The 21174-nt window shown below is 36.4% G+C and overlaps 2 protein-coding genes, 1 long non-coding RNA gene and 1 pseudogene across 7 annotated transcripts in view; 3 read left to right on the top strand and 1 right to left on the bottom strand.

Annotated features, from left to right (window-relative positions):
• Positions 1 to 5062, top strand: part of LOC107705460 (interferon-induced GTP-binding protein MxA) — a 5739-nt gene extending 677 nt beyond the window's left edge. The window contains exons 1-12 of one of the 2 annotated variants that reach the window (XM_016508767.1): positions 221 to 312; positions 417 to 554; positions 635 to 789; positions 901 to 1039; positions 1690 to 1888; positions 2155 to 2233; positions 2325 to 2447; positions 2564 to 2705; positions 2976 to 3134; positions 3622 to 3698; positions 4184 to 4447; positions 4537 to 5059. In XM_016508767.1, the coding sequence (XP_016364253.1) occupies positions 449 to 554; positions 635 to 789; positions 901 to 1039; positions 1690 to 1888; positions 2155 to 2233; positions 2325 to 2447; positions 2564 to 2705; positions 2976 to 3134; positions 3622 to 3698; positions 4184 to 4447; positions 4537 to 4761 (1668 nt within the window). In that variant the 5' untranslated portion in view covers positions 221 to 312; positions 417 to 448 and the 3' untranslated portion in view covers positions 4762 to 5059. Of the gene's footprint in view, positions 1 to 220; positions 313 to 416; positions 555 to 634; positions 790 to 900; positions 1040 to 1689; positions 1889 to 2154; positions 2234 to 2324; positions 2448 to 2563; positions 2706 to 2975; positions 3135 to 3621; positions 3699 to 4183; positions 4448 to 4536 lie in introns of those variants that run through there. The other variant, XM_016508766.1, reaches the window with a different exon arrangement.
• Positions 5063 to 7765: 2703 nt separating this feature from the next.
• On the top strand, positions 7766 to 9039 carry LOC107705459 (uncharacterized). The gene is made up of 3 exons (XR_001636068.1): positions 7766 to 7971; positions 8739 to 8771; positions 8904 to 9039. It is a non-coding gene; the product is annotated as an uncharacterized LOC107705459 (long non-coding RNA).
• Positions 9040 to 10567: 1528 nt separating this feature from the next.
• Positions 10568 to 16544, top strand: LOC107705453 (interferon-induced GTP-binding protein MxB-like; annotated as a pseudogene).
• Positions 16545 to 17588: 1044 nt separating this feature from the next.
• On the bottom strand, positions 17589 to 20133 carry LOC107705458 (PEST proteolytic signal-containing nuclear protein-like). 4 transcript variants are annotated; one of them, XM_016508762.1, is made up of 6 exons: positions 19646 to 20133; positions 18838 to 18864; positions 18561 to 18769; positions 18345 to 18419; positions 18161 to 18216; positions 17589 to 18080 (listed from the first exon to the last, which is right to left on the bottom strand). In XM_016508762.1, the coding sequence occupies exons 1-6, from the start codon at positions 19689 to 19691 to the stop codon at positions 17972 to 17974; spliced, it is 522 nt and encodes a 173-aa protein (XP_016364248.1). In that variant the 5' UTR covers positions 19692 to 20133; the 3' UTR covers positions 17589 to 17971. The 4 variants fall into 4 exon arrangements, with proteins under 4 accessions (XP_016364248.1, XP_016364249.1, XP_016364250.1 ...); XM_016508763.1 differs by having other exon boundaries at positions 18561 to 18766; XM_016508764.1 differs by lacking the exon at positions 18838 to 18864 and having other exon boundaries at positions 19646 to 20132.
• Positions 20134 to 21174: the final 1041 nt, after the last annotated feature.

Genomic DNA, 21174 nt, shown 5'->3' with positions numbered 1-21174 from the left:
ACTACACAGAGCCGTTGTTCACTGACGAGCTGCGCAAAAAATCGCGCGAATATGAACGTGGTTTGGCGCAGTTCGTCAGTGAACAACGGCTCTGTGTAGTTAATGCTGCTCAATGTGAAAGCCCGCAGGTGATGGAGATTTACCGCTGATTACAGAACCGGCTTTACTGATAAGATGCGCGTTAAATATCGCATGCGATTTATCGTGCAGCCCTAATAAAGATATACAAATGTAAATTATAGGCTACTGCTTTTATGTAATTAACCACGGACTTTCCAGAAAATACTGTGGATGTACCATGGCACAGTAATGGTACTCTCTATACCATGATGCTTAAAAATTACCATGGAATTTACATGTACTTCGAAGAACAACATGGTGAAACGATGTCTGGCATCCTTTCATGTTTTCTTTAGGAATTGTTACAAGATGCCCTCTTGAGCTCAAAATGATAAGAACTAAAGATGAAGAGAAATGGCATGGGAGAATCAGCTACCTGGGCAAACAGGAAGATATAGATGACTCAGCAGAAGTGGAGAAAAAGATTCATGAAGGTAGAGAATGCTTAGAATGCATCTTGAGATCTTCCAAAAGAGTATATACAACTTAGGTTTGTATCTAATTGTGTCTGTAGCCCAGGATGAGATGGCTGGACCAGGTGTTGGTATTAGTGAAGAACTCATCAGCCTGCAGATCACCTCTGCCAATGTTCCTGACCTCACTCTCATTGACCTCCCTGGTATCGCACGAGTGGCAGTCAAGGGTCAACCTGAGGATATTGGAGATCAGGTAAACTTTTTATATTTACCATGTTTTTCATATGACATTTTATTGAAAATACCCTTGTGAGTGAGACCGTGGAACATTATCACATGCATTGATCACATGCATTTATTCTAGATTAAGAGACTGATCAGGAAGTTTGTTACAAAGCAAGAAACAATCAACCTGGTTGTGGTGCCATGCAATGTTGACATCGCAACCACAGAAGCATTACAGATGGCTCAGGAGGAGGACCGTGAGGGCGAAAGAACATTAGGTGTGCATTACTGGTTGCATTTCAACCTTCAACTGATTGCATATCCACCTTATTTTGGAATGCGGAAGTAAGCTATTTTCTGTCAGGACCACTATTGTCAAAGATGATTGACAATTAGCATACAGTTTGGATTGGCAGTATAGTTCTCTTCTGGGCAAAAACTCCCTGCCCATCCATGCAGCCTAGCATGGATAAGAGCAGCGATTACCCCCCTGGGGAAAAAACAGAACAGAACCAAAAGTAGCTGATATCCATAATGCAAGCTTGACTTACGTGACCTGCCAGAACTAACACTAGGCTTGATTCTTTGAAGGTACAAGGATTCTGATTAATCAGCTGCTATTGGTAAATAACTAGAAGAATAACAATATGCAATAAATGGTAAAACTTCAATCTACAAATTAGTGTTTATTATTATAATAATAATGAATTTAAATAACGTGGTAACAAATACCAGTTTGCAATATCCAGCAGCATAATTGACTGTTTGTACAGGTAAAATAATAGTAAGCGAATGACACTGGAACTCTGGCACAGTCAAGTTAACATTAGCTGCATCTGCTCTTACATTAAAAATAAGGTGGAAACATCAAGTAATTAAAACCATAGGTTGCCATGCGTATTCTGATTGTATCATTTGTCTACTGCAGGCATCTTAACAAAGCCGGACCTGGTGGATAAGGGCACTGAAGAGACAGTGGTAGACATTGTGCACAATGAGATCATTCACCTTACTAAAGGCTACATGATTGTAAGGTGCAGGGGACAAAAAGAGATTTTAGATCAGGTCACTCTCAATGAGGCCACAGTAACAGAGAAGGCCTTCTTCGAAGACCATCCTCATTTTAGGTGAGTATATGGTCACACTATATTATCTATTAAGAGTTGATACCATCAAATAAAATAACATGGTATTTAGTAAGACCCTTTTGTGAGCAGCATGGCTGACATGTTTTCCTCCTTTCGAAGAGTGTGTGGTTATTTGCAAAACTTTGCTTTGTAAATCACCTGTGGTACGCCCACATAGTGCATACACAGAGAAGTACCTGCTATTTGGGATTCTATTAAATCTAAAACATAGGTCAAATGATTTATTTATGGCATTTTTTCCTCAGCAAACTCTATGAAGAAGGTTTTGCCACTATTCCCAAGTTAGCTGAGAAACTAACAATTGAGTTGGTTCATCACATTCAGGTGAAATAACTGTCATTTCTTAGAAAAGACACCTACAGTTCTAGACTTATAGTAAATGTAGCTCATTTTATAATGCGCATCTGCTATGTAGAGATCCCTGCCTCGTTTAGAAGAGCAAATCGAGACAAAGCTTGCTGAAACACAGAAGGAACTGGAGAAATATGGCAATGGACCCCCATCAGACCCTGCAGAAAGAATGAGCTTTTTCATTGATGTGAGTACAATCATGAAATCTACAATATTATACTATACAAGTATGAATATTTAGTAAAAAGTCATACCGATATCACTAAGTCACTGAAATTCTTAACATCTCATCACTAAATTTAGAAAGTAACAGCTTTCACTCAAGATATGTTCAACCTGACCACTGGGGAGGAAGTTAAATGTGCTTCAGATCTACTAATTTTTCCAGAACTTCGGGATGAATTTGCAAAATGGAATAGCTTCTTGGATCGTCTAGGAGTTTCCTGTGAGTAAAGCATATACTTGGTACCACCTGATTGTCCTTTTGCTTTTGGCAAATGTACTATGTTATGATTTTTCTGTTATGATTTTACCATTTTTATGTCTTTTTACCATTTTTACATTTTAGCAGAGTTGCAATCAATTAATGATCAACCTAAATGACTAAAAACTAAAAGTTAATCATTTCACTAAAAAGCACTTTTAGAAGCTGAACTCATAATTGAGCTGAGGATTTCAATGTATTTTTCTGACAATGTTCAAAAACTCTTTGCAGTCAGCAAGAAGATTGAGAAACAAGTTGGTAACTATGAAGCCAAGTATCGAGGAAGAGAGCTTCCAGGATTCATCAATTACAAGACCTTTGAAGGGCTTGTCAGGGAACAGATCAAGCTGTTGGAGGATCCGGCGTTAAAGACGCTGAAGACCGTCTCTGGTTAGTGTTGCTTTTTGTCTTTCAAATCTATTTCTACAGTCTTCAATAATTTTCAGGTAGTTGCTATAGTACACGTTGTAAAGCTATTCTGACGGTACTGTTCTATTTCCATTATAAGTTTACTCTTATAATGCAGTACATGACCAAAATATGTGGAAACCTAGAATTGTCAGGAACCAGGAAATCTCAGACCCCTGAACATTCCAGTTGGCACAATGCATTTGTAGGTACAGAGTTTTGTTGCCTAGTGGATAAATAGAAAAGATCACATTGAAAGATGCCTTATGAACTCAACATTCTGTCCTTGAGTAAGGCATATAACACAAGGTTGGTCCAAGTGGATTTTTCTTCTATTAAAGATATTGTGATGATTCAGATAAAGGTAGCTATTTAGTCATTAGTGCACTTTCTCGTGACAAAACTGGATTCACTTGATAAGCTTGAAAGTGAAAGTTATTGTACTAACATTATGTTTGTGTTTACACAGATGTGGTTAGAAAGAAGTTCATCCAGCTGGCCCAGTTCAGCTTTGTTGGATTCCCTAATCTTCTGAAAATAGCAAAGGTAGGTTTTTGTGTGTTAATGCCAGCATTTCTGGCATCCACAGCTCATCTCTAGGGGCATTAGAAAACAGCTCTATATAAACTGAATACACACAGGTAACAAATGAACTTGTAAATGTATTCAACAGTTTCTAGACTACTGTGGTAAAGTGTAATATGATATATTCAAATTTAGTGCTTGGCTTTGGCAGGCAGGTAGGCTATGTAATGATTGTACAAAAGGGTGTGCCACTGCCCTCCCAAGCTCAACAGTGTGATTCGGTATGACCCAGAATCCGCCCAACCTACATTTATGGGTAGTAGCTGCTACTGGTTTCTGGCAATAAACAAATTCAAAGTGGTTAAACGGTCATTTTATTAGCTTTTTTATGATTGTTTATAATAACTGTTCAACGTTCAATAATGCCCTTGAATCATGCCACAAAGTTAAAGAATTTGTATTCTCACTACAGTTTACAATAACAAATCTTTTATATACTTTCTTAGACTAAGATCGAAGCCATCAAGCAGGATAAAGAATCTCAGGCAGAATCCATGCTGAGGACCCAATTCAAGATGGAGCTCATTGTTTACAGTCAAGATGGCACATACAGTCAGAGCCTGCAAGATGCAAAGGAAATGCTGGAAGAGGAGGAAGATGAAAGTTCCCATAGGAAACCTAAAAAGTTTAATTTCGTGAGTGTAGACATTTGCACAGGCAGTCGTGCCACTTTGCGCGAGATGAAGTTGCACCTTGAGTCCTACTACAAGGTAAGAGTGCCAACCAAAGCTTTCAGTGCCATCAGATGTAGCTCAAATTGTTATGTATATCTTAGATTTTGTCTTACCTACCTCATCAGATTGCAAGCAAGCGTCTAGCTGACCAGATCCCAATGGTGATCCGCTATCTGCTGCTCCAGGAAGCAGCTTTGGAGCTTCAAAGGAACATGTTGCAGTTGCTGCAAAATAAAGATGATGTAGACAATCTGCTCAAAGAAGACTTTGACATTGGCCAAAAGCGAGAGAGCTTACTGAGCCGCCAGGACCGTCTGATGAACGCACGCAGCATTTTGTTTACCTTTTAGAATCACTTTGTACAGTCGATTCCAGCAGTTTAAATGCAACAAATTCACATGCTGCTTGTGACAAACATGAGCAGCATTGGCTGCAAAGAATGTAAACATTAATGTTGGTTAATGGTTTTATTTTAGAAATAGCAATTGAGCACTTTATGAAGAAACATTGGCTGTATTTTTTCATTAAATATCCTTTAACAATATATCGATTTGTGAAATTATTGTTATTATTATTTACCTCTGAAGTGCTTCTTTATGCAATATTATTACACTGGTCAATAAAGTTGTGTACTACTTTTGGGTCTTGTGCAGGACATTAAATATCTTAATTTGTGTTCCGAAGATGAACGAAGGTCTTACGGTTTGAAACGACATGAGGGTGAGTAATTAATGACAGATTTTTCATTTTTGGGTGAACTAACCCTTTAATGTAATTGTTGATTTGCAGAAGACTAGTTCAACTATTACAACCAAAATTTCAGAAACTATATAAAGTTTTAAGCAGGAATACTTCAATATATATTATTTTAAATACTAGAATTATTCTATTAAATAAGAGTAATTTTCCTTATTTTATAAGTGGAGTTTCAGATGGTTATCCACTGTCCACTTTTCAAGAGCACAATATATTGACAGCTGAATTCCTGTCCTTTAACACCAGTTTAAAGCATTAAAAATGACATGATTAAAGAATTTGTCTATGCCAAGATGAGCTAGTGAGCTGAAAATGAATTCATTTCAGCTCTTCTAGGGCTTTCAATGGCACAAAAGGCATGCTGGGTTAACTTTAAATGTATTTTCTTTTTTTCACAGGTCATTATACTGTACTGTACATAAGACAGCATATATGGGGTCAAATGTTATTCCTGGTGCTTGAATGGTCAGAAGCAGGGAAGCAGAAGCAGCAGAAGCAGCTATATATATAATTTGCCTCAAAATTATTATTCTTATGTAAAATTCTATTATTCTTATGTAGTAAAATTTAATTTAAAGAACATCTGGAATTTTGTTGTTGTTTTTGTCTTCATTTTTACTTAAAGAGATAATTCATGGAAAATTTGCCATGGTGTAATATAGTTCTTTTCACATGTTTTGCTAATGGATTTATATTTAAACATTATAAAATCACTATTATAACATTTAAAAATCTCTTTTTTATCAGAGTTCAGCATTATTTTGTATTGAAGTACGAAGTGGCAAGAGTTTTCAACTCATTGAATCTACCTGGATTACACATGTCATACCTAAATCGAGCTCTGTACAAAGGAAAATAATGTAAGATACGTTTTTTTTTCATGCATTTAAATGTTTTCATTTCCTTTTCATTTTCGTACTTCACAAATTAACGAAAAATTAGTTCATATTTTCTAGTACATTTAACTGCACTGTGCTCACATTTGGCCTACTTGTGCAGTAAATTATAAATAAAAAAATTGCATAGCCTAGCCTATCATCTTGCGCCCTATTGTGATCTCGAATTGCAGAATATAAATATACTGAAATGTAAGTAGGCTGCATGCATCTGAAGGACGTTCTTAAATGTAATGCACATACGTGCATGCACAGTTTTGCAGTTTTAATCGCCATTTTGGTAATTTCGTGACTTAACTGACGATGTATGCTCGCAGTTTCTAGTGCGGTTTATTTATGAAGTGAGCGTGCGCCTCATTTTCGCTACAGTTGAAGTGTGCGCCGTGAGCACAGTAAAACGGCTGACAGGACAGGAAAGTTCTCATATCTCATCAGACCGCAGTTCCCTGTTGTTCTACTGAAGCTCATTTAGCACATGTACCTTTTCCGCGCTCGTTTGACTCGTGCTGAGGGCAAGCTGAAGTGCGCGTCTGAAAAGTCTCCAGTTTGTTGTGGTCGCAAAGAGATAATAAGGCTGTTCCGGGTCTTAATAAGCTTTTAATAAAATATTATGCTAAATATGCTATAATGCTAAAAACCGTTAAATAAAAATGTTGCATTAATTATTTTTAATAACTAAGCTTTTGATTATTTATAACGTTTTATTAAAGAAGATTTTCACAGAATGATTTTGGCCCTATGCACTGCATATACTGCATACCCCGTTTTTGCGCCACTGGTCAGAAGAACTGTTAAGTGCTGCTCTGTCTACATATCCATCTCTGATCAGTATGATTAAGGATAAACACCCCCCCACCCCCAGATTTTTATTATTATTATTATTATTATCATCATCATCTTTACTTTTAACAATATCAATAATAATGGCAAAGTTATAGTAGGGGATGATATGGGATGCCCCAATTTGATGCCCACCTTGAGAGCAGTGTGCATTTACTGATAAACATTCAGACAATCAAGTTTAGAATCACAGTAATTTGTTTTTCTCTTGACCATAGATAGCACAATATCTCATTTCAGTACATTTGACGAATGGCTACTCTGTAATTTTGTCATTTCATCTGAATATCAACATTTGTGGTATTTTTAATTAGTCAAAACATAATTGAGCTAATTTTGTGTCTCTGGAAAATAGTGATCTATGACACTGTATTATGTTGAATATCAAAGTTTTTTTTTTTTGGGTCTTGTTTTATGTTAATGAGGGATTTGTGGACTCATTAATATTTTTAAAATTGTGGCCTAAAAAAAACAGTTTTTATTTTGAAGTGAAAAGGCACAGAAGGCCCTGGGTGGTTGCAAGTGTTATTATTTTAATTGTCTAATAATAAATTGAATATTTAATGTAATTAATGGAGTTATTATTCAGAAATTCCACACTGTAAAAAATGATATGATGAAAAAGCCATGACAACTTATGTTTTTAAGTTACTTTAACTCATAAAAATAATTTTATAAGTTATACTAGATTCAACTTGATTTTTTAAGTCAGTTTAATGTTACTGAAATTCAAAGAGCCCAATATAGTTCAGTGAACCTAACATTTTGAGTTGTAGCTTATTGGCACTAACCTGCCAAATCTCTGAACATGGATTCATGCGCAGGAGTCAAATTTGTACATTAATTTAATATCAAAGTCCTTTCCAAGAAAAAAAAATATTCAGCAAATCTAGACATTAGACTCATGTTTGAAACATGAGACATCGCAGTGCAACATCAAACAAGGAGACACGGGCAGACTATACAGCGAACTAACTAAATCGCGGAGGAATTTCAGACGAACAACTCATGAACTTGAGGAAGCTGTCCGTTGGGCTGGCGCGAAGAAGCATATTCAACGTGGATGAGGTGAGTGAATGCTTGTGTAACATATTTTTTGGGAGATTATTGTTAATTTTAGCAGAATAGAGCAGAATTAGTTATGTTCTGTCATTGTTTTCCGAACTGTGTTTACCTTTCAAGTTTTGCATTTCTGATACGGTGGCCGCTGTGCTGAACTGCATTAGCACTGCAGATTGTAATGTAACGTTTGAGATTTGACACAAATTTGTTTCTCCACCTGTTAAACATAGTTAAGATGGGCAATTTGAGCGATTATAGGTGTATTTTACCGTTAAAGTGGGTACCAGTTGGCTTTGCTGAGCAGACTCGGCATTTTCGCGCCCACTGGAAGTTTATCCCAGTCAGGCTTCGTGCGTTTGAGTTGCTATTCGTTACTGAGTAACGTTAAAGTTAAGCGTTTTTTTTAATTATTTTATTTTTTTTATCAACCGTTCAAGGTAACAGATTACAGGTAACAGTAAATGCAAACAAATGCATTATGTTGTATGAATCGGTCATATTTTAATCATGAACAAAAAGTCTGTAAAAGTGTTGTGTAACTTACATCTTTGGGCTTAACTGTAATTAGCAAGTAACCAACAATTTCCCGTTTACCTCCCTTTGTAGGCTATGACTGAGCACATTACGAGGATCACCATCCATCTTAATATATTTTTTAGGCAACTCAGGTTATTAAAGGGTTATGAGGCTGTTATATAGGAAATGGCTTTGCTTGTGTGTGTGTTGTTTACAAGTAAATTTAAGTTGAATAATTTTTTGTTTTGTTTTTACAGGCACACGCTTGTGAGTCTGAGACTGGATGAAGGGTGAGTTTTGCATTTCTGTACCAAATAAAGAGAATAAACTATATCTTAAGATAGGTCAATATTTTAACCATTTTAAAGTTTTTTTTTTTCTCCCTACATAATTGTGTGTTTTGTTTTTTTTTCAATTTACAGGCATTGTTTGTCTGTGAGTCTGAGACTGGATGAGGGGTAAGTTTTGCATTTATGTACTAAATAAAGAATATAAACCATATCTTGTTAAGATAAGCCAACATTTCAACGACTTCTGATTTTTTCCCCTACATTTCTATCATTAGATCATTAGACAGCTGAGTTCGATCGGTGTCCGGGTCATAGGGTGGAAGATGTCGGAGCGAGGAAACGATTTCGCTGCGATTGGAGATGCAGATCCACCGGTCAGTGTGGTTTGGCATATTAAACAGATAGTTCACCCAAAAATGAAAATTATGTCATTAATTACTCACTGACTACGATCGTGCACTGACGGATATCTTTTTCCATTTAAATGTTAAAAAAAAAAAATGACTGTAATGTATATGTGTGTTTTTTTTCAAGCTTTTCTCAGTGGTTGTTTCCCATGAGGTATGGGTGTATTTTCAGCTTTGTATGGCCGTTTTTTGCTACTTTTGTGCCCTTGTTGTATACATATACTGGCATTCATTAGCATGCACAGGCAGGTTGTGTACTGTTCTTAATATTAAAACCCTGTTTATAAGCAAAAAATAAAAATCTTGTACTTTTAAGTTGATTTAACTTACAATTTTAAGGCAGCCACAAAACTTCGTTTTTAAGTTGAAAGGGGTGAAATTTTTTTACAGTGCATGAGTTAGATGTACGTTTCAAACATCTTCATTATTTGTTAAAATCTATTGTCTAATTGATGGAATCATTCCGTTTTGCCGTTCAGATATTTCTTTACTTGCATATTTTATATTAATGACCAAAGGATGAAAGGTGATTTTTAGCATGGAATGGTTGTTGGCGCCAGATGGGTTGGTCTGAGCATTTCAGAAACTGAATCTTTGCATCTCTGAACAATTAACACAACAAATTTTAAAGCAGATGGGCCAATCCTTTCAGCTAAGAACAGGGCTCACAAAATTAGCACGGGCTCCCCAAAATGGGATAATATAAGATTGTAAGGTTCATGCTGGTGGTATAATGGTGTGGGGCTCCTTAAACTATGAGCATCGTTTAAATGCCACAGCCTGAGTATTATTGCTAAACATAACCAACCACCCACCGCTCCGGGTGTGTGCTCACAGTGTGTGTGTTCACTACTGTGTGTGTGCACTTGGATGGGTTAAATGCAGAGCAAAAATTCAGAGTCACCATACTTGGCCACACGTCACTTAACTTTCACCCCTTTATGACACCAGAGTACCCAACTTCCAGCTGGATAATGCGTCATGTCACAAAGCTCAAATCACCTCAAACTGGTTTCCTGAACTTGACAATGAGTTCACTCAAATGGCCTCCACAGTCACCAGATCTCAACCCAATGGAATGTGGTGGAACGAAAGATTTATGTCTTTGTGCACATTGTGCAGCTGACAAATCTGTAGCAACTGTGTGATGCTATTATGTCAATATGGACCAAAATCTCAGAGGAATGTTTCCAGCACCTTGTTGAATATATGCCACGATTAAGCCAGTTCTGAAGGCAAAAGAGGGTCCAACCCAGTACTAGCAAGGTTTGCTACCTAATAAAGTGACAAAGTAATGAAACATTATTACAGTAGTAGAGGACAGTAGTCTATGCTTCTTACACTTTGACTTGTAGCTTTGTTATTTTGACATTTCAACATTGTTTAAGGATGGAGAAAATTAGTTACACGTTCAGTCAGCAATATGAGGAATAAATCCGCCCTTAAATCGACACCATCGACAATTTACGGTCTTTGGGAGTCGAAAAGGACCTGGCGCTGCCTGCCATCGCCGTCATTGGAGACCAAAGCTCAGAAAAAGAGTTCTGTTCTCGAGGCGCTGTCTGGAGTAGCTTTACCCAGGGGTAGTGGTAAAGAGAACACACACACACGCACACACACGCACGCACACACACACACACACACACACACATATACATATATGACTATATATATGTGTGTGTGTGTGTGTGAAAACTATGTCTGGCAAACACCCTTCATGTTTTATACAGGAATTGATACACGATGCCCTCTTGAGCTCAAGATGATAAGAACTAAGGGCGAGGATAAATGGCATGGGAGAATCAGTTACCTGGGCCATGAAGAAGAATTTCATGACCCAGCAGAAGTAGAGAAAAAGATTTGTGAAGGTAGAAACAAATGCATCCTGAGGTCTATCTAAGACAACATTTCTTATATAATTGTGTTTGTAGCCCAGGATAAGATGGCTGGACCAGGTGTATTAGTGAAGATCTCATCAGTCTGCAGATCACCTCTGCCAATGTTCCTGACCTCACTCTCATTGACCTCCCTGATATCGCACGAGTGGCAGTCAAGGGTCAACCTGAGAATATCGGAGATCAGGTAAATGTAACTTTTGCATGGTTTCACTAAACACATTTCCCCCCTCCAAACTGTACATTTAATATTTTTACATTTACTGTATTTTTTTATATGACAATTTGTTGGAAAGACAATTGTGAAATCATGGTCTATTTAAAGACAAAACAGGAACATTAATCAAATGCATTTATTCTAGATTAAGAGACACATCAGGAAGTTTGTTACAAAGCAAGAAACAATCAACCTGGTAGTAGTGCCATGCAATGTTGACATAGTAACCACAGAAGCATTACAGATGGCATCAGGAGGAGTGCAGTTACTGATTGCATTTAAATGCTACACATCAAACAGAATCAGAATCTGTATAACCATTGTTTGTCTACTACAGGCATCTTAACAAAGCGGGACCTGGTGGATAAGGGCACTGAAGGGACAGTGGTAGACATGGTGCACAATGAGATCATTCACCTTACTAAAGGCTACATGATTGTAAGGTGCAGGGGACAAAAATAAATTTTAGATCAGGTCACTCTCAATGAGGCCACAGTAACAGAGAAGGCCTTCTTCCAAGACCATCCTCATTTCAGGTGAGTATATTTATTGAGATGCAAGCTAAAATAGTGGTCTGTCAAACATTTAGTGTGATTTAAACTAAAACATGATTCTACAGATATTTACAGATGCTACAAATATTTCTACAGATATTCAGGCCGGTTCTAAGGGTGGGGTATTCTTTTTGTGATAGCACATACTATTTAAATATATATAAACATTGAAATACATATGCAAATTACTAGAGACATACAGTGTGGTTGAACAGAATTTCATGTCAATTCCACATCTTTTTTTTTTGAGCAGGCTTCTGCACACCTCATGTCTGATCACTTCTCAAGACGGTCACTGACTACCACACGAGCAAATGACAGCTCTCGCATAATTGCATCTAGTTAAACACGCTCAAACCACTGATACATGGTCATGGAAAACCTGGGAAATATCAGAGAATTTTTAAATTGTGCTTTTCAGGCCATTAAAACGGAAATAAAATAAAACCTTAAAAATATGTAATTTTTATAGTGAAATATGGAATAGTTTTGCCCAGTTATAGTCAGCTCTAAAAAAAAAAATCTTTGTTGTTTTTTAAGTAGTCTTGTAGTCATAAGTTTATATACACCTTGCAAAACCTGCAAATTCTATGAATCATTCACAGAGTGAATTATTCTGAATTTGCAAAAAAATTGCTTTTGAATTAAACCAAAAACTTAAGAATCATGAATTTAAGTCAGACCAACCACTATAAAATAATCCTGCCCCACCAAGTTTTCGAAATACTTAACTTCAACTATAGACTACTCAGAAAACACAGAGTGCAGTGTACAGATTAAATATTTCAGAGCTGAGCATAACTGAGCAAAACTATTCCATATTTCACTAAAATAAATTACACAGATTTGGTTTTTATTTTATTTCCATTAGAATCATGATTTTAAAATTCTCTGATATTTCCTTTCAGAAGGTGTGTTGTTTGCATGTGTGATTATTTGCACAGCTTCTCTTAGTGAACTACCCGCACTATGCCCACAAAGTGCACATGCAGATTAGTACCCGCTCTTTGGGATTTTAGTAAATCATGGCTGTTGTGTCCAGTTACAGGTGACTTGTGACTAACAATTGAGCTGGTTCATCACATTCAGGTAAAATAAACCCTTTCAACAAAAGAAACCTACAGAATTTTTAGACTCATTATAAACAGCTCATTTTCATATGACTAATCTGCTTTGTAGAAATCCCTGCCTCGTTTAGAAGAGCAAATCGAGATGAAGCTCGCCGAAACACAGAAGGAACTGGAGGCATACGGCAACGGACCCCCATCAGACCCTGCAGAAAGACTGAGCTTTTTCATTGATGTGAGTACAACCATGAAATCTACACAGCTACTATATCAAATTATGCATATTTAGCCATATTGATATTACAGAGTTTCTGAAATCTTTAATATCTCATCAATGAATTTAGAAAGTTACAGCTTTCACATGTGATACTCTCAACCTGACCACTGGGAAGAGGTTAAATGTGCATCAGATATACGGATTTTTCCAGAACTTCGTCAAGAATTGGCAAAATGGAATAGCTTCCTGGATCATTCAGGATATTCCTGTGAGTGAAGCATATATTTGGCGCCTCCTATGTGTCCGGTTTCCTTTTTTCCTTAAAAATACTTGAACCATGTTCACATCCCATGTATCCCCTTTTATAACATCAGTTTTAATCAGTTAATTACCTAAATTAATAACTTAATTTAACTAAGTAACATTCAACTAATCAGGACTTTTCTGACGCTTTAATTTAAAAAACAGTCATGTCTGGATTATTTGACAACTTTAATTTCCTTGAATGTATGAAAAGCTAATTAAGTTTAATCACTGGTCTCTTGACAGACTCTAAAAAAAAATCATCAGTGGTAATAAAACACAAGAGCACCCTCTAACAATATTCATAATTCCTTTGCAGTCAACAGAAAGATTGAGAAAGAAGTCGATAACTATGAAACAAATTATCGGGGAAGAGAGCTTCCAGGATTGATCAATTACAAGACCTCTGAAGGACTTGTTAGGGAACAGATCAAGCTGTTGGAAGAACCAGCCTTAAAGATGCTGAAGACCACCTCTGGTTTGTGTTGTTTTGTATATTTCACATCCCACCCACCCCATTTCCACAGTTTTTAATCATGCAACAATGTATTGACTGTTCATATGGACCTCACTTTTTGCACAGGCTGTCATGCTTTGTCAAAGGCGTTCTCTATAACTGTTGCCTCAAAGGTGGAATTTAAGAATTGTCAAGAAAACCAGGAAATCTAAAACCATCTTAGCCACAACTGAACTGTAATTACGTTTGTAGGTAAAGAGTTTTGCTGCCTAGTGAATAAATATCAAAGATCATCTTGAAAGGCGACCCATGAACTTCTCATTTGATTTACATCTCGCTTTGGATAAAGGTGGCTTAGTAATAAGTACAGTGCAATTTCCTGATACCCGTCAAGCTAGACTCACTGGATAATCAAGCTTGCAAGTGAAAGTTTGCAAAGGAGCTATTAACATTGTTCTTGTGTTTTTATACATAGATGTGGTTAGAAAGAAGTTCATCCAGCTGGCTTCGTTGGATTCCCTAATCTTCTGAAAATAGCAAAGGTAGGTTTTTTTGTGTGTGTGTGTGTGTGTGTGTGTGTGTGTGTGTGTGTGTGTTCATGCCAATGTTTCTGGCAATACACAGATTCCATGTTTATATCAAACCACTTTTTTTGTCACATTTCTGGCAAATTGATGAGTGTTGTAATTTCACACAATTACAAACCATTGCTTTCCAGTGACAAATGTCCAGCCATGCCTTTAAATCATAATCCAAAAAGAAGTGGTCTGTTGTTTTATCACTGCTTATGGAAAGTTCTGAAGTTTTCAGTATTTTTTTATTTTTTTTGTTAGACTAAGATTGAAGCCATCAAGCATGAAAAAGAATGCCTGGCAGAAAGCAGGATAAAGAATGACTGGCAGAATCCATGCTGAGGACCCAATTCAAGATGGAGCTCATTGTTTACAGTCAAGATGGCACATACAGTCAGAGCCTGCAAGATGCAAAGGATAAGCTGGACGAGGACGAAAAAACTAAAAGCTTTAATTGCATGAGCGTAGACATAATCACAGACAATCATGCCACCTTGCGTGACATGAGGTTGCACCTTGAGTACTACTAACAAGGTAAGAGTGCCAACTAAAGCTTTCAGTGCCATCTGGGGTGTATTCCAGAAAGCAGGTTATGTGACATACCCGGGTATGTTTGAGGATAAGAGAGCGGATAACCTCAGCTTTCGGTTCCAAAATCGGAGGTTACTTTCAGGGTATGTAAGTAACCATAGTAACTTGCTCTCTGAAGATATGTTCCAGGGTTTGTTCACTTCAGAGCCATCAGCGCACACGTGACCTACTGACGAGCCTTCAGTGGGCGTGACAGATAGCGCACAACATTATATGATATTACAATATAGTTATGTAATATAGCCTACTATATATATATAAAATTAACATATCATACAACTAATATATATATATATATATATAGTTGTATGTTATGTTAATTATAAAGCACTAATATAAGTAATAAATAAGGTAATATTCTAATATGGTTATTATATTTATTTTATTGGCATATATAACAGTTATCTGTATAAATTATAAAACACTATTATGACAAGGTAATGTTTAATTTATTATATTATATGAAGAATTTATTTGCAAAAACGGATTAACTCTTTACTTTTTAAAATGGTAAAAAAATCATGTTTTTTATTATGTTACCATGTTTTTATTGTGTTAGTTAGCTGTTTGTTTTTTTTTGTTATTTTTTAACCTAGTCAGAATAACCCAACTGCAGTTTGATTGAGATTAACTGGAATGCACAGTGAAAAAACATGATTTCTGAGAATTGTTAAAAACGGAGTTATCTGTTTTTGCAAATGAACTCTTCATATATGTTTATTACATTTTATATTATTATCTCACACGTGGATCGGCATTTTCTATCATGTATTTCTATAATAAAAAATACATATCTGATATGACTTAATATATAATTATCATCAAACAAACAAACAATATAATTCATATTCTCAAGGATTAAAGATTAAACGGAAAAAAAAGAAAAATGATTGCACAACCATCAATTAGGAGGCGTTATGCTCTAAGCATGTAAACGACCATTGAACAAAAGAAGAAAGAAAGAAACAGCATGGCGCGCGTTTTCTTGGCGTTCGTTTCCATAGGGACTCGTCGATTCGTCGCTCTGTTGAGAATGTCTTGAGTCTTAACCAGGAACATACTCGGAGTTGAATGAACTTACTCCCGGACGTGTTTTTGGAACCACATACCTCGAGTAAGCAAGGTTTGGGGTTAATCAACCAAAAGTTCAGGGTTTAGCTGACGGTAAGTTAACCGTGCTTTCTGGAATACACCCCAGATGTAGCTCAAATTGTTATATATATCTTTAGATTTTGTCTTTTCAACCTCATCAGATTGCAAGCAAGCGTCTAGCTGACCAGATCCCAATGGTGATCCGCTATCTGCTGCTCCAGAAAGCAGCTTTGGAGCTTCAAAGGAACATGTTGCAGTTGCTGCAAAATAAAGACGATGTAGACAATCTGCTCAAAGAAGACTTTGACATTGGCCAAAAGCGAGAGCTTACTGAGCCGCCAGGATCGTCTGATGAAAGCACGCTGCCTCTTGCTTACCTTTTAGACTTCAATTCTTATTGTTGATTGCAACAGATTTAATGCAACAAAATCATGCTTATGATAATCAGCATGGAGCACAAACATGTAAACATGCATGCAGTTGTTTTTTTTTTGCTTGCTTACCTTTTAGACTTCAATTCTTATTGTTGATTGCAACAGATTTAATGCAACAAAATCATATGCTTATGATAATCAGCATGGAGCACAAACATGTAAACATGCATGCAGTTGTTTTTTTTTTTAAATAGCAATTGAGCACTTTATGAAGAACCATGCAATACATGGTGGATTCTCGGTTTAATCTATTTAATAACGAATATTAGAAATGTTGTCCAGCTGCTTTTGGCCTCTGAAGTGCATCAATGTAATATGAATGCACTCACTGTTTTCCAATGTCAAAAAGGCCTAGCTCCTACGTTGTAGTATCTTTTCATAATTAGTAATATTCATAATTTACTTACCTACACATTGTTCAAACCTGTAAGGCGTTCTTTCTTTTGTGGAACACAAATTAAAAAAATAAATACAATTCAGTGGGGTTAAATGTTCTTTGGTCCCCAATGTTCGTATTAAAATATCTGTTTTTGGTTCCACAGAATGCAGAGTTTTGAAATTATATGAAGTTGAGTAAATGGGTGAACAAAGTTTAATTCTGCTTTCAAAACCTGACTACTACCCGATTACAACATTTAAAAAAAAAACTTCAATGTGATACCACATCTCTGATTTATTAGTAACTATAAAATACAACGTCTTGTTTCATTTCTATGAATGAAACTGAATGACATAATTAGTAATATTCATAATTTACTTACCTACACATTGTTCAAACCTGTAAGGCGTTCTTTCTTTTGTGGAACACAAATTAAAAAAATAAATACAATTCAGTGGGGTTAAATGTTCTTTGGTCCCCAATGTTCGTATTAAAATATCTGTTTTTGGTTCCACAGAATGCAGAGTTTTGAAATTATATGAAGTTGAGTAAATGGGTGAACGAAGTTTAATTCTGCTTTCAAAACCTGACTACTACCCGATTACAACATTTAAAAAAAAACTTCAATGTGATACCACATCTCTGATTTATTAGTAACTATAAAATACAACGTCTTGTTTCATTTCTATGAATGAAACTGAATGACTGGACCACTACATTCCTTTGGAGAACAACTATACTATAAGCAAATGATAACAGGGGTCAGTGTGGCACATACCATATTATACAGCAAAAAAGATTATTCTTAATTTCTCTGTTGTGATTTGCATCTTACACAAGAAGGTATTATTTAACCACAGTGTGGTTAAAAAAAATCTAATTAGCTACAATAAAAAGATGCTTTATAGCGTAAACATTCATTACATATATACATTTGTACAATTGTCATCAAACGAAGAGACAAAAGGGCAAATATTTCAATGCCAAAAAGCAAGCTATTGTAAGCAACCGGACACTACTGATCTGCCTGGGATTTAAGCTTCCTCTCCCAAAGTTTCTGATGGTCTGAGAATCCTTGCTTTCCTTTGTTGAAGGAATTGGGTCCAGCTGATGTGGGCGTTTCTCTGAAAATCAAAAAAACTTGTGAAGATGCTGTCATCTTGTGAAATCTAAAATGAAAAGTATTAAAAATATTAAATCCAACCTGCCAATATTCTTCATCCTCATCTTTGCCTCAGGTGGCATTTCTTCAGGCTCGCTCTGAAAAGTAAAAACTGGTCTTTTAACATATGATATTCATTTATATTGTGTTATATATTACTACAAAATGATAAATATCACAATGACAGCATTAATATTAAATAAATAAATTCTAGAATCATACTTACATCATCATCCTCATTAAAAACAGATGCCAGTCCAGCTTTCTTGGCAGGTAAGGCAGGTGTGGGTTCTTTAGGTTTCTAAAAGAGAAGGAATAAAATATAATTTTTTAAATGTTTAAAATTTAAAAACTCTTAAAAAAGTATACAAAATAACATATATAAACACTACTACTTATATATAAATGCATATATACAAAAAAAAAAAAAACATATACATACGCTTGCTCCCAGCTTGATAGAGATTGGCGCAGACTTCTTCGCAGTCATGCTAAACCCCGCTTTAGACATTTTAGGGGGTGCTGGCTTACTTTTAGACTCATCTTCGAGGCCAATCTCATCAGCAGACCGCTTTCGCAGACTGTCCCCTGATGCCGTGCTGGAAGAGACAGTCTTAGTTTTCACACTGCTTCCCTTCTCTTCCGGTCCTGCTGGAGGCGAAACAACTTACCAAGGTGAGCGACTGTTGGCTTGGAGACCAACGGTGAGCTACAGTTACCTGAAAGATGAGGGATGCCAGGAGGACCTGCTCAGAGAGACGCTGTTGAGCTTAAAATCTAATTGATTAGTTTGATTAGCACTTGTTGTCTTTAAACAGTCTCAAATGATGCAACATAAAATGCATCTGGCTGCTTTCAGCAACATGTTGAAGCTGAGCAGTGCCATTGTCTACCATTACAAACATTAATATGGCAGTACCACGGTATCAGATGGTAATACCGGAGTACTTCACCATGATACTGAATTATCACCATGACACCTATGTCATTTGCATGGTACTCCAAAGTAGATTCACTACACCATAGTACTTTAACAGTACTATTGTATAGTGTATAAGCATTACCAAGAATACCACAATGGAAGTATAAAATGGTAATTTGATATACACCATGGTACTGAATTATGTACCACATTATTTACATGGTACTTGAATGTACTTCCAAAAATGACTTCTACGGTAGAACCAAGTCCAAAACCCCAAGATACTTTTTCGAGCTTGTGTTAGATTATGGATCAAACCTTTACTAAACAAAACTCCGCTGAACTTATAATATGCAACAATGCTATGCATTTAGTCATGTTGATTTAAATCCAACGTGTTAAATATTACGCATCTCCATAGAAAACACAGCACTGAAAAAGCAGCTCGTTAACAGCTAACGAAGCTAACGTTAGCTTGCTAAACTTAGAAAGTCTAAATCTACGGCTATATAGCTTAATACCTACATTCACAAATACAAGCATTATTCTCGAAGGCTTTCAATTGTAAGTTAATTGCAAAATAAAGACAGTTTTGACAGTTTCACCTCCTTCTTTAGAGGGGCCTTCGCTGCAGCACTTCACATTCGCCATCCTATGAATCTGCTTCTAGCACGTACGGCTTCTTCTTCTTCTTCTTTTGGTTTTATGGCGGGTTGCGAACCAACTTCATAGGTGCATACCGCCACCTACTGTGATGGAGTGTGAAGAGAATGTACCATTTCTCACCTAAATCTTAAATTCTGTTCATTATTCCACAATTCTTAAGAAATCTCATGATTGCACTTATTTGTTTTCCTGCATTTGGACCATCATTCAGAATACTACTTAATGAAAATTCTTTAACTCCTAAGGATTGTAATTCATCTTTAAGTCGATCCCTTTCTCTTTCATATGCTGTACATATCATCATAACGTGTTCCACTGATTCCTCTGTTAAACAAACATTACATAGACCAGTATTATGTTTCCCTATAATGTATAGTGTTTGGTTAAGATTTGAATGTCCTGTTCGTATACGTGTTAAAATGACTTGTTCCCTTCTACTTACAGTGGGTACGGAAAGTATTCAGACCCCCTTAAATTTTTCACTCTTTGTTATATTGCAGCCATTTGCTAAAATCATTTAAGTTAATTTTTTTTCCTCATTAATGTACACACAGCACCCCATATTGACAGAAAAACACAGAATTGTTGACATTTTTGCAGATTTATTAAAAAAGAAAAACAGAAATATCACATGGTCCTAAGTATTCAGACCCCTTGCTCAGTATTTAGTAGAAGCACCCCTTTGATCTAATACAGCCATGAGTCTTATTGGGAAAGATGCAACAAGTTTTTCACACCTGGATTTGGCGATCCTCTGCCATTCCTCCTTGCAGATCCTCTCCAGTTCTGCCAGGTTGGATGGTAAACGTTGGTGGACAGCCATCTTTAGGTCTCTCCAGAGATGCTCAATTGGGTTTAAGTCAGGGCTCTGGCTGGGCCATTCAAGAACAGTCACAGAGTTGTTGTGAAGCCACTCCTTCGTTATTTTAGCTGTGTGCTTAGGGTCATTGCTTCTTCTTCTTCTTGTACGATTTAATGGCGGTTGACAAGCCAACTTATAGTGTATTACCGCCACCAACTGGACTGGAGTGTGAAGCATTAACGGGAAAGGGGAAGAGGGAGAAAAAAAGGGTAGTATTAATATGACATTTAAATTCTACGTTCTAATCCTGTTATCTGCAGATAACTAAGAATTTATCTCATAATACTTGTCTGTCCTGAGGCACAACTTAAAAGATTTGATATAGTGAAATTAAATACTCCTATGTTTCTCAGTTTCTTAAAGGGATAGTTCACCCAAAAATGAAAATTCTGTCATCAATTACTCACCCTCATGTCATTTCAAACCGTAAGACCTTCGTTCATCTTCGCAACACAAATTAAGATATTTTTGATGGAATCTGAGAGCTGTCTGACCCAGACAGCAATACAACTGAAATGTTCCCAAGTCCAGAGACGTAGCAAGGAGATCGGAGGGTCAGACAGCTCTCAGATTCCATCAAAAATGTCTTAATTTGTGTTCCGAAGA

Source organism: Sinocyclocheilus rhinocerous, unplaced genomic scaffold (assembly GCF_001515625.1).
Source record: "Sinocyclocheilus rhinocerous isolate Xijiao unplaced genomic scaffold, SAMN03320098_v1.1 scaffold2098, whole genome shotgun sequence".
Lineage (NCBI taxonomy): Eukaryota > Metazoa > Chordata > Actinopteri > Cypriniformes > Cyprinidae > Sinocyclocheilus > Sinocyclocheilus rhinocerous.
This window is presented reverse-complemented; position numbering and strand designations above follow the sequence as displayed.

What these genes read in the sequence shown, in the direction of transcription:
- LOC107705458 (XM_016508762.1), bottom strand. Translation starts at nt 19,691, where the DNA reads ATGGCGAATGTGAAGTGCTGCAGCGAAGGCCCCTCTAAAGAAGGAG. An exon ending in CTATCAAGCTGGGAGCAAGC is followed by an intron (nt 18,420 to 18,560) that starts GTATGTATATGT and finishes CTTCTCTTTTAG; the next exon opens with AAACCTAAAGAACCCACACC. An exon ending in TTTTTAATGAGGATGATGAT is followed by an intron (nt 18,217 to 18,344) that starts GTAAGTATGATT and finishes TTTACTTTTCAG; the next exon opens with AGCGAGCCTGAAGAAATGCC.